Genomic DNA, 12,472 nt, shown 5'->3' with positions numbered 1-12,472 from the left:
GCTCTGTCGCCCAGGCTGGAGTGCAGTGGCCGGATCTCAGCTCACTGCAAGCTCCGCCTCCCGGGTTCACGCCATTCTCCTGCCTCAGCCTCCCTAGTAGCTGGGACTACAGGCACCCGCCAGGTCGCCCGGCTAGTTTTTTGTATTTTTAGTAGAGACGGGGTTTCACCATGTTAGCCAGGATGGTCTTGATCTCCTGACCTCGTGATCCGCCCGTCTCGGCCTCCCAAAGTGCTGGGATTACAGGCTTGAGCCACCGCGCCCGGCCAATTTATTTTTTTTTGAGACAGAGTCTTGCTCTGTTAGCCAGGCTGGAGTGCAATGGCGTGATCTTGACTCACTGCAGTCTCCACCTCCCAGGTTCAGGCGATTCTCCTGCCTCAGCCTCCCAGGTAGCTGGGATTACAGGCATCCGTCACCATGCCTGGCTAATTTTTGTATTTTTAGTAGAGACGGGGTTTCACCATATGGGCCAGGCCGGTCTCGAACTCCTGACCTTGTGATCTGCCCACCTCGGCCTCCCAAAGTGCTGGGATTACAGGTGTAAGCCACCGTGCCTGGCCACCACTCACATTTTTAGCAGTTATAATTTCTTTGTCTCCAAGTTAGATGTTTTGACTATTTAAAATGTATATTGTTGGCTCTTTTAAATATTACAACTTTATTTATTTATTTTTCTTCACCGCATTTCAGGTGCTCAAACAAGTTTATTTTGAAAAGGAAGAAATGATAAGAGAGTAGACTAATGGATGATCCAAGCCCCTACCCAAAGAAAAGTAGACTTTCTTCCCTTTAGTTCCTTCCAAGGCTATTCCCATAGGAAATACCCACGCTACCTGAGACCTTCTACTCTAAAGCCAGCTGTAAAACGGTAGATAACAGTTCCATATTTAAGTAAGTCACCAAAAATGCAGAAATGTTTTTAGCCTAAGTTTCTCTCTGTCAAGAGAATACACCTCACATTTTGGTATCTCATCAAGCTAAATTTCTTACCCCATGTCAGACAGGTAATGTGTGCACAATGCAACAAGGTTTGAGAGAGGCCTGTCTCACACAGTGTGAAACCCCAATCATCAGGCTTATGATCCACAAAAGGATCTCAGCAAGCTTAATTTAATCTAAAGTCAGGTGGTCTGGATCACTAAGAAAATCTGGGGCAGGGTAAAATGAATTACTCAAATTCTCAAAATCCCTTTATAACTGAAAATTTATACTGTTCCAGGAAAAGCATTTATTTTAAAATTGTCTTTTAACCTATATGATATTGGGCATTCCTCAACTCTGCTGTATTTGATTACCAACATGTTTTCATCTATTTTAAATCTTATCAGAAATTCCTTAATGTTTTTGTCTAACAGTTAGTTTCCCACCTCAATTTCCAGGTCTGCTATGAATTTCTTTTTAATGAATTTAATTAATTATTTTTAAGAAACAGGGTGTCACTCTGTCACCCAGGCTGGAGTGCAGCGGCGCAATCACACCTCACTGCAGGCTCGAACTCCTTGGCTTAATCCATCCTCCTATCTTAGCCACTGGGGGTAGCTGGGGCCCCAGGCATGCGCCACCGTGCCAGGCTTTTAAATTTTTGCGTCTTTTGTCATTTCAATGAGTTTTGGGAGAAAGAAGAAATCAACAGGTATGTATGTTTACTCAACCATTCTGAGCTAGAAATCTTCAAGAGACTTTTCATTGTAGCTTGATTATAAAGCTCAATTTATATTGCTCTAAAATTCATTTCATTACTCTGTGCCTGCTCAAAACTTGAAAAGACCTCAAGATACCACTGTTTAGTCCAGCCTGTAAGAACATGGTTAAACTGTTAATCGCAGTTATTAAAAACTATCCATTCTTCCCTTTAAACATCTTTAAATATGAAAGTTATAGAAAGTCCCGGTCGGGCGCGGTGGCTCAAGCCTGTAATCCCCAGCCATTTAGCCGAGACGGGCGGGATCACGGAGGTCAGGAGATCGAGACCGATCCTGGCGTAAGCATGGCTGAAACCCACGTCGTCTACTAAAATACAAAAAACCAGCCGGGCGAGGTGGGCGGGCGCCTGTACCGTCCCAGGTCTACTTTGGGAGGCTGAGGCAGGAGAATTGGCGTGAACCTTGGGAAGGCGGAGCTTGCAGTGGAGCTGAGGATTTGGGCCACTGCCACTCCAGCCTGGGGTGACAGAGCGAGCTCCGTCTCAAAAAAAAAAAAAAAAAAAAAAAGAAGTCCCTCAGTGGTGGCCTCTCCAGTGCCTATTTCTTTAATCACACAGTTCTTTCTGAAGAGATCCAATTATTCATGTTAATAGCGTCCTCAGATATCTCTGAACACTTTCATTTGAAATAAAAGTTGGTGCCTTAAAGTGTTTTTTTTTTTTTTTGAGACAGGGTCTTACTCTGTTGCCCAGGCTTGACTGCAGTAGTGCAATCCAGCTCACTGCAGCCTTGACCTCCCAGGCTCAACCGATCCTCCTACCTAAGCCTCCTTGGTAGCTGGGACTACAGGTGTGTCTCACCACACCCAGTTAATTTTTATATCTTTTTGTACAGATGGGGTTTCACCATGTTTCCCAGGCTGGTCTTGAACTCCTGAGCTCAAGTGATTGCCCACTTTGGCCTCCCAAAGTGCTGGGATTACAGGCATGAGACACCACGCCCATCCGGTGCCTTAAGTTTGAAACCTCCCTATCTAGTTCAATCTTGATTCTTTTATAGATGAGAAAAATAAAGCTCAGAAGAGTCTAAAATATTTTCTGTGATATACCTTATTATCCTTTGTATTACTAGCTTATTTCCTTAACACAGCATTTCCTAGTCTGTTTTCAGGTGATAATCCTTCACTGTTTATTATAAAAATTTTAATCATTAAATTCTTTCTTTTCTGGTTTATGAGCCATAAAAAAATTCTGAAAACTAGGCCGGGCGCGGTGGCTCAAGCCTGTAATCCCAGCACTTTGGGAGGCCGAGATGGGCGGATCACAAGGTCATGAGATCGAGACCATCCTGGCTAACACGGTGAAACCCCGTCTCTACTAAAATACAAAACTAGCCGGGCGAAGTGGCGGGCGCCTGTAGTCCCAGCTACTCGGGAGGCTGAGGCAGGAGAACGGCGTAAACCCGGGAGGCGGAGCTTGCAGTGAGCTGAGATCCGGCCACTGCACTCCAGCCCTGGTGACAGAGTGAGACTCTGCCTCAAAAAAAAAAAAAAAAAAAATTCTGAAAATATGACTGGTTCTGAATTCATATAATTTATATGCAGCAGTAAACTTTATTGAAGGTATTTCTCCAGTCTTCCACAATTCATGTATTCCACCAACATTCAATGTTAAACCAGAAGATTCACTGTTTTTAGGACTGTCACAACTTAGAGGTACCATCTAGCTGCACTATTTTTCAGTGTACAATAGCTTTCTAGCTGCCTGAAGGTCAGAACTAAAGGTATAAACACTCACTTTAGAAACAAATTACATGTACCTATAAGGGCACTATCCTAAACGTACAGGTGTTTTGTGATCATCTGTTTTTATAACAGAAACCTAATGTTTACAGTGCTGTAGAAAATGGAGGACCAGTTGATCTAGAAGTACTCTGGCTTGAGTTTTTCTTCTTTGACCTTAATGATTGTTGAATTCAAGTTCTTTCCACGGAAATATATTCTAAAAACAGCCAATTTGCATTTTTTCAGTGCATTCCTTCTAAATGTATCAACAAACATTTTACCTGAGAGTCCAATGGTACATTGTATACTTCGGCATCCAGCAAAACAGTACAAGCACTAAATGGCAGTGTTTGATTTGCCAGTGTTCTTGCAGCTCTGTAATGAACTCGCAAAACTTCTTGTTCGTTGGATACAATGAGTTTTTCCTAGTTGAATAGAGAATTGAAAAACATAAATTCTTCAACAGTTTTTTTTTTTTTTTTTTTAAAGAACAATCTTACTCTCTCGCCTAGGCTGGAGTGCAGTGGTGTGATCACAGTTCACTGCAGCCTTGACCTCCTGGGCTCAAGCGATCCTCCCACCTCAGTCTCCCTAGTAGCTGGGACTACAGGGGTACGTCATCAAGCCCAGCCAATTAAAAATGTATATATATTTTTAGAGACGAAGTCTCACTATGTTGCCCAGACTGGTTTCAAAATGCTGGGCTCAAGTGATCCTCCCACCTCAGCCTCTTAAAGTGCTGAGATGACAGGTGTGAGCCACTGTGCCTGGCCTCTTCTCACTCTGTCACCCAGGCCGGTGTGCAGGCATGATCATAGCTCACTGTAATCTCAAAATCCTGGGCTCCAGCAATCTTTCCACCTCAGCCTTCTGAGTAGCTAGTACTATAGGTGCGGACCACCACACTTGGCTAATTATTAGTTTAAATTTTTTTGTAGAAATAGGGGTCTCACTATGTTGCCCAGGCTGGTCACCATCTCCTGGGCTCAAGTGATTCTCCTCTCTCAGCCTCCCAAAGTGCTGGGATTAGAGGTGTGACCCACATACCTGGCCTGAATATTTTAAGTGATTTTATCTTATTTCAAAAACAATTTGTTAGGCCAGGCATAGTGGCAAGACCACATCTCTACAAACAAAACCAACACACACACACATACACACAAGCTAAAGAATCCAAATTTCAGAGTAGTCTTCTCTTCACAGTAGGCTTAAGAAATTTGAGAACTCCCAGTGTTGCAAAAGTAGAAATACATTTTCTCTCTCCGAAACTAGCAGTTTCTCTACTTTAAAATTATTTTTCAAAGTATGGTGGTATAAAATAGTGGCTTTTAGTGTATTGACTAAGATGTTCCACCATCACCAGAACATTTCCATCACTCCAAAAAGAAACCTGCTACCCATCAGCAGTCATTCCTTATTCCCTGCACCCCCTTCCTCTATGCTCCTAGTAACCACCAACCTAACTTTTGTCTCTATGAATTACCTATCTTGAACATTTAATATACATGGAATCATACAACATGCAAATATGTGGTCTTTCATGATTGACTTCTTTCATCTGGCATAATGATTTCAAGGTTCATCCATGTTGTAGCATGCATCAGTACTTTATCCCATTTTATGGCTGAAAAATATGTTCTACTGCATGGATATACCACATTTTATTTATTCATCAGTTGATAGACATTTGGGCTTGAAGAGTGGCAGAAAATGCTACCCCAAAATACGCCTCTTTGGCATAAGGATTATTTTGAGCTAAAGGCAATTTGAAGTCAGCAGGCTCAAGAGTGCTCTGACCTCCCCTTTCTACCTGAAAGCCAGAGATAAAACTCCCATGGGAAAGATGCTCTCCTGAAACCAGGAGGAAAGAAACATTCTTATGACCAGTGACAGGGAGTCAAGGCCAAGAGAATTCTGTACAAACAGACCTTGTTAAAATAACCTTCATCTTCCTTTAGCCTTCCAGTGGATTTCAGTGACTTTTCCACAGCCGCCTTTCTTTCTTCAACCTAGCATAAAATCACTCAGGTTTTGCCACTTCTTTGGCTCCCATGTCACATAAACCTTATAGGAAATAAATCTGCACTTTTTTCTCCTGTTTATCTACGTCAGATGAAGAAAGATAAAAATCACCTAAAACATGCTGGCCAGGCACGGTGGCTTCCGCCTGTAATCTCAATGCTTTGGGAGGCTGAGTTGACCTTAAGGCCCAGCTGGAGATCTTAAGATGGTGGAGGTTAACTTTTGCCTCCCCTACAGGCTGTTTACACTTTGAGGCTAATATAACAAATGCTGCTATAAACGTTCACACTCAAGTTTTTGTTTGGATGCATGTTTTCATTTCTCTTGGATAAATAAGTAGGAGTGGAACTGTCGGGTCATCTGGTGACTCTGTGCAACTTGTTGAGGCACCATCCAACTGTGCCACAGTAGCTGTGTCATTTCACATTCCTATCAGCAATGGGAGGGTTCTAATTTCTTCACATCCTCGCCAGCACTTGTTACATCTGTCTTTTCGATCACAGCCATTCTACTGGGTGTGAAGTGGTATGCCTTTGTGTTGGCAGCTTTTTTATACTGAATATTTTTATAGAAATAAACATACTGTATGATGACGTCAACTACTTGTAAACCTGACACACACAATAAAATCCTGCCTGAATGTATTCAGTGGGGACCAAAACTAATTATGTAATATGCAGAGTCACTCGACCACAAGGTTCATAAAATGATCTAGGCCATCTTCTGCATTTAGCAAACTGAGAATTCCTGGGGTCCAGCTGCAGACCCCAACCCATTCTAATCTTGGCTACAGATTGTGCCGTCTGGCCCTGACTACACTCTTTGGCCTAAACATCAATGGGGGTAACCCTGGGACCTGTGGCCGGCTGGGACTTCATGGAGAGGGCAAGTGACTCCACGAACTTGCCAGTTTCATGACAGATACCATTTTATTGGCCCTGTCTGGAAGCCTGGGCTGGGAGAATACAAAGAATGTGCCTTGTCTTCTCCTCCCCACCATGTTTCCCATTCTCTCCTCAACTCCAAGGAACTTTGGTCTTCTCCTGATGGAGAAAACAGGCCACAATATATCCAAATATGTATTATTGCAGAGTTTTAATGTTTTCATAAATTCACGAAAAAAAGAAACATGGTCCTAATTAACTTAATTCTTGTATGACAAATGATATTCAAAGAGGTAGGCCTAACACTTTTATTAAGTGCAATTTAAAGTGCAACTTGAAGTAATACATATCCAAAACCTTGACGCCAAAGAAAAAACAGCTAGATGTGTCTTCCTAGAAAGCTGGTTGTAGCACTGTAGAGATTAAGAGCAACAACCAAAAATCCCTCAAAAGCAAACACCATGTGAGAAATACATCTTCTTTTTTTTGAGACGGAGTCCCACTCTGTCGTCCAGGCTGGAATGCAATGGCGCGATCTCAGCTCACGGCAACCTCTGCCTCCCAGGTTCAAGTGATTATCCTGCCTCAGTCTCCAGAGTAGCTGGGACTACAGGTGCCCACCACCATGCCTGGCTAATTTTTGCATTTTTAGTAGAGATGCGATTTCACCAGGCTGAAATCAAGTTGGCCAGGCTGGTCTCGAACTCCTGACCTCAGGTGATCCACCCGCCCCGGCCTCCCAAAGTGCTGGGATAACAGGCATGAGCCACCGCGCCCGGCCAAGAAACACATTTTCTAAAGTCAGAGCCTCTCCCCTCCTAAAATAATTGAGATGTTATTTTATTATAAATGTTGCTTAACTGACAATCTAAATAGTATACTTTCGATCAGCATTCTTAATTTTAAATCCCTAGAATTTAAGGGATTCTTAAATCCCTAGGGCAGAGCCTCTCAGTGTCCTCTAAGGACAGGTTATGGGTGTGCCAATGTATTGCTTCCTCTTAGTTTCCTGGGTGGTAGAGTGTGGCATGGGGAGGTTCTGAGGGAATGGGCCTGTAAACTTGGTTTGTTCATTTAGTATAGCATTCAAATGTTACCATTTTCTGTGGGGAAAATGACCCTTGAACAGCATAGCTCTTACCTTGAGGTCCTCAAACCCTCAAGAAACCTGAGGATAAAATGGGGGTAGGGTAGTCTGTGAACTTGGATTGGAAAAAATTATGTCTTTATTTTCACTAGCCTCCGACTGGCATTTCTTTCAATCATAAATATGTCTACAAACCACAGTAGAATCAGAGTATCTGCAGCTTTGTCATTCATAGAAATCACAAATATTTCTAAATTATTAATGTATTATAGATGTACTGATATCCTCCCAAATTTTTATTCTTCTTCAAAATTCCAGCAGTGGCTGGTCACAATGGCTCATGCCTATAATCCCAGCACTTTGGAAGGCTAAGGCAGGAGGATCACTTGAGCCCAGGAGTTTCAGACCAGCCTGGGTAACATAGTGGGACCCCATCTCTATAAAATTTTTTTTCTTTTAAGAGACGGAGTCTCACGCTCTGTCGCCCAGGCTGGAGTACAGTGGCATGATCTCAGCTCACTGCAACCTCCGCCTCCCGGGTTCACACCATTCTCTTGCCTCAGCCTCCTGAGTAGCTGGGACTACAGGTGCCCGCCACCACGCCAGGCTAATTTTTTGTATTTTTAGTAGAGACGGGGTTTCACCGTGTTAGCCAGGATGATCCCAAAGTGCTGGGATTACAGGCATGAGCCACCACGCCTGGCAAAAAAATTTTTTTAAAAATTAGCTGGGTGTGGTGGTGCATGCTTGTAGTTCCAGCTATTTGGGAGGCTGAGGCAAAAGGATGGTTTCAGCCTGGAAGGTTGAGGCTGCAGTGAGCCATGATGATCACACCACTGCCAACCTGGGTGACAGTGAGACTGTCTCAAAAAGCAGAACAAAACAAAATCCCTGCAGTTATGAGATCTGCTGCTACATGACACCTAACTGCAGTTCTGTGTAGCGATACTTGTATGACATAGCTGGCCAAGATCAAGCAATTTTGTAGCTAGTAGTTACTGAGCCACCACACAGTGAAGTGTTTTGTTCTCACATCAGTTAGACATTTAAAGTTGCCCTCGAGTATTCTGCAATTCTAAATTGTTTATTGGTCAAATACATGGAAGATGTTATCATTCTGTTATGTGTTAAAGTTCTACAAAAATTGCACAATTCAAGTAAGAATTCTTAACTGTAAGGTGGCAAGACTTTCTGTAACCTGGACAGGTACACAGATGAATATATACCAGGTGACTTCAAACGTCTGACAGTTGAAACAGCTACTGATGTATGTTGTATTACCTAACTTCTTATTGCTGACAAACTGCGCACTGTCAATGGGCCACGCAGTGTTGTAAATTCTGTATTGTGCTTCTTTTATTTGTTGCTTCTCTTTGTAATCCTATGAATTTTTTTTTATTTAAAAACATTCTGAGAAGAGGTTCCAAATTTCCCAGACTGTTACCGAAGTCCACAGTAGGAAAAAAGTTAAGAACCTGTGCCAAGAAAATCGATCATGTATGAATCAAAGAAATTATATACAAATTTTGTTTGCATATGGGTATGGATATATTTTTGTGAAGAAGGATCATAGTTTACACCACATTTTCAGAGGTCCTCAACCTTCACCCAAAATTAAGAACATACTGTATTTTGTAAATCCAAGTGAAATGACTTATAATTTCTATAAATACTCTGATAAAGGTTTTTCTTCCTGTAATTTCAAGCCAAGACTAACCACTGGAAGGCCGATACTAAGGCAGACCTACGTGGACAAATAAGCATAGCCTTTGTAAGTATTTTGCCCTTTTGCCCTGAAATAGCTGGAACCAAGCAACGATTCCAAAACTTGGAAATTCAAATATTCCACTAGGAATCTACTGTTATAATTCTACAAATTCAACAAATAACAAGAAGACAGAGACTTACATATTAAAAATATATTCAACATAAATTATAATATGGGAGCAGCAATCCTAAAATAGGCTTAAAATTTTTCCATCTAATTAAACACAAGATAAAACCAAACCATTTCTCAAAATGGTTCTAAATTTTAAAAATCCACTAATAAAAAATTATTGGCCATTTTAATGTATTGGTAAAACCAGTTGTTTTCAGCATAGGTACAAATTTAAACATTTCTTACCCTTTCAATACTGTGTTGCAAACGTAGTTTCATCCTTACAACTTCTTGTTGCCGAAAAAGCTCTTTAAGTGGATCTGACAGTGAAGGTGGTGGTGTAATCTAATTAAAAAGATATATATAGTTTAAAATATTAGGTTTTATTTACAATAATGGGCTATTCTTTTAAAATTAAACCCTTTTAGTGCATAAAAAAATCAAATTCCGATGTCCTGTGAATTAAATAATACAGCACTAATTATAGAACTGGTTGTTACTTCTGTTTGAAACATTGAGCACAGTTTAGATGTTTTGATTCTAAGGCCACAACAAATTTCAAACAGCAAATTAGAAGGACTACCAGACACATTTTAGATCATCAGTAAGTGTCAGCTCACAGACAAGGAGGGGAGGAGGGAGGAGTTGCAGAACCAGAACAGCTGGTATAAACGTGGAGGAAACACTCCTAAAGATGAAAGCAGTTCAATTGTATCTACATAGTGAGGTCTGTCTGCAGAGATAATACAGTATCAAACACTAAAGTCCTGAGTGTTACATTTAATTCTTTTATAAAAGCAGATGAAATGGTCTAAAGAATTTTTTTTCAAACTTTATTACATGTAATATCCCACATGACTTTGTCTATTCATACTCCTAAAAGCTTTTGGTTCATCTCTAATTTGATATTGTAGTGAACTGTGTTTTCTGGTAGATACTGGAGGTTAAGGAAGCTGATTCAATCTATGCATGTAACTCCACTGTTAAAGTAAGATACACTGGCCAGGCACGGTGGTTCACACCTGTAATCCCAGCACTTTGGGAGGCTGAGGTGGGTGGATCATGAGGTTAGGAGTTTGAGACCAGCCTGATTAAATGGTGGTCCTGTCTTTACTAAAAATACAAAAATTAGCCAGGTGTAGTGGTGCATGCCTGTAATCCCAGCTTCTCAGGAGGCTGAGGCAGGAGAATCGCTTGAACTCAGGAGGCGGAGGTTGCAGTGAGTTGAGATCATGCCACTGCATTCGCATTCTAGTCTGGGTGACAGAGCAAGATTCTGTCTCAAAAACACGCACAAAAAAAGGGACATCTTGGCTGGGCATGGTGGCTCTCACCTGTAATCCCATCACTTTGGGAGGCTGAAGTAGGACTGCTTGAGACTAGGAGTTTGACACCAGCCTGGGCAACATATTGAGAGCCATCAATATGGGGTCTCAATATGTGGTGGCGTCCGCCTGTAGCCTCAGCAACTCAAGAAGCTGAGATGGGAGGACAGCTTGAGTCCAGGAGTTTGAGGCTGCAGTACACTATGATTGTACCACTGCACTCCAGCCTGGGCAACACAGTGAAGCCCTGTCTCATAAGTTTAAAAACAAAACAAAACAAAAGATATCCAAGAGATGGCAAAAAACATCTGTGATCCCTAAATACTCTTTTTCTACCCCTTGGAGAATTTGTATTTTCCCCCTCTTATTGTTGCTTATAATTACTGCTAGCACATTAGGGCAAAGGAAGATATCTCAGTATGTTTTGGCAAGTTATAACACTTCTGGTTTAACAGTCAATTCTATATGAAAGTGGGACAACCAGGTATTTTCCACTTCTTGATGGAGTGCCACAGGAATCATAACATAACACCATATATGAAAAGCTCGACAAAAATCACACCTGGCTCTACAGACTCTATGATCAGCAGAGACTGAAAATATGTTAAATACAACCACAAAGACTCAATCAGTTGAATCACAATGTGGAAAATTCTACAGGACAAATAACTTACTGGAACTGATCATTTCTCAGGCCTCTAAAAGAAGTACTCCGTTTGTTTGATTTCTGCATCCTGTGAACTGCTTTAAATTTAGCATGAGTTATAGGCAGTTTGGTGCTGTTTTAGTATTAGAAAACCATACAGGCCTCTAGTTATTTCAAGGAATGTAGAAGACGGATTATCTACTGTCTGATACTGAGGTGCCAGAGAAAGCTTCCTCAAGAGGGTAAATGCCTGACCTGCATCTTATAGGAAGTGCGGGAGTTAAAGAGTTAGTGAAATGAGTCATGTGGGAAGAAAGGAAAAGGACGGAGAGAGGTAATTCCCAGAAGAGGATGGCATGCAAAAACAAACAGAACGGTATCTGCAGACAGCTCCAGGTTGGTGCAAAAGGAATTGGGTTTTGCTATTACTCTCGTCATCCTCATTTCACACCATTTTGTCAAATCTGATCTTCTAAGAACTTAAGATCGCAGAAGAGATCAGCGGGGGCAGTGATGCAGGCTGCAGTCTATGCTGTAAATGTGCTTTTCTTAAAGTATGTTCCACAGAAGATTGGGCCCACAATATCTCTTACAATTCTTTACAATCTTACAATTCTGTAAAGATCTACAAAAATGCTTCCAAGAACACGTTTGGAAAACACTGTATACTTGTATAAATGTACCCACTTAGAAAACTCCCAATACATCAAAGTTTCTGGTAAGTTCTGCAGTGAACCTATTTTTAGATTAAAAGTGCTTCCCAAACTTACTTGACCATGGAAGCCTCCCCCATTTGCACAGGAGGTTTTTAAATAACATACTGTGGAAGAGGTATTATGTAGAACATGTTAGGGTTAAGTAATAGAGAACCATGAAAGGTCTGACAGCTTGCTGCTCTGTGTGAACAGACACTATGGGGACAACATTGTAGGCAAGGAATTGAGGAAGCAGATTACTATTGTGTTGGTGTGAGATGGAGGAGGGAGTGAAGGAAATAGGTTCGAAAAATACTGGTGACTGTCCCAATAAACATAAACAAGAGGGGACACCTCAGAGAGACTTGAGGCTTAGTGTGAGAACTGGAGGGTGATAAGAGAGGCCACAGGAGGGGACAGGAGAGGAGAAAGAGAAGCAGGTTCTTGGGTAAGTTCAGCTCAGTGCTGACTTACTGAGTTTCTGAAGCTTATGGACATTCAGGTG

The 12,472-nt window shown here is 41.6% G+C and overlaps 1 protein-coding gene across 1 annotated transcript in view; it reads right to left on the bottom strand.

Annotated features, from left to right (window-relative positions):
* ANKRD12 (ankyrin repeat domain 12) overlaps positions 1 to 12,472 on the bottom strand; it is a 139,023-nt gene that overhangs the window by 6,181 nt on the left and 120,370 nt on the right. The window contains 2 exon segments of the mRNA XM_017864677.1: positions 3,711 to 3,854; positions 9,548 to 9,646. Coding sequence (XP_017720166.1) covers positions 3,711 to 3,854; positions 9,548 to 9,646 — 243 coding nt within the window.

Source organism: Rhinopithecus bieti, unplaced genomic scaffold (assembly GCF_001698545.2).
Source record: "Rhinopithecus bieti isolate Rb0 unplaced genomic scaffold, ASM169854v2 scaffold_73682, whole genome shotgun sequence".
NCBI classification, from domain to species: Eukaryota; Metazoa; Chordata; class Mammalia; order Primates; family Cercopithecidae; genus Rhinopithecus; species Rhinopithecus bieti.
This window is presented reverse-complemented; position numbering and strand designations above follow the sequence as displayed.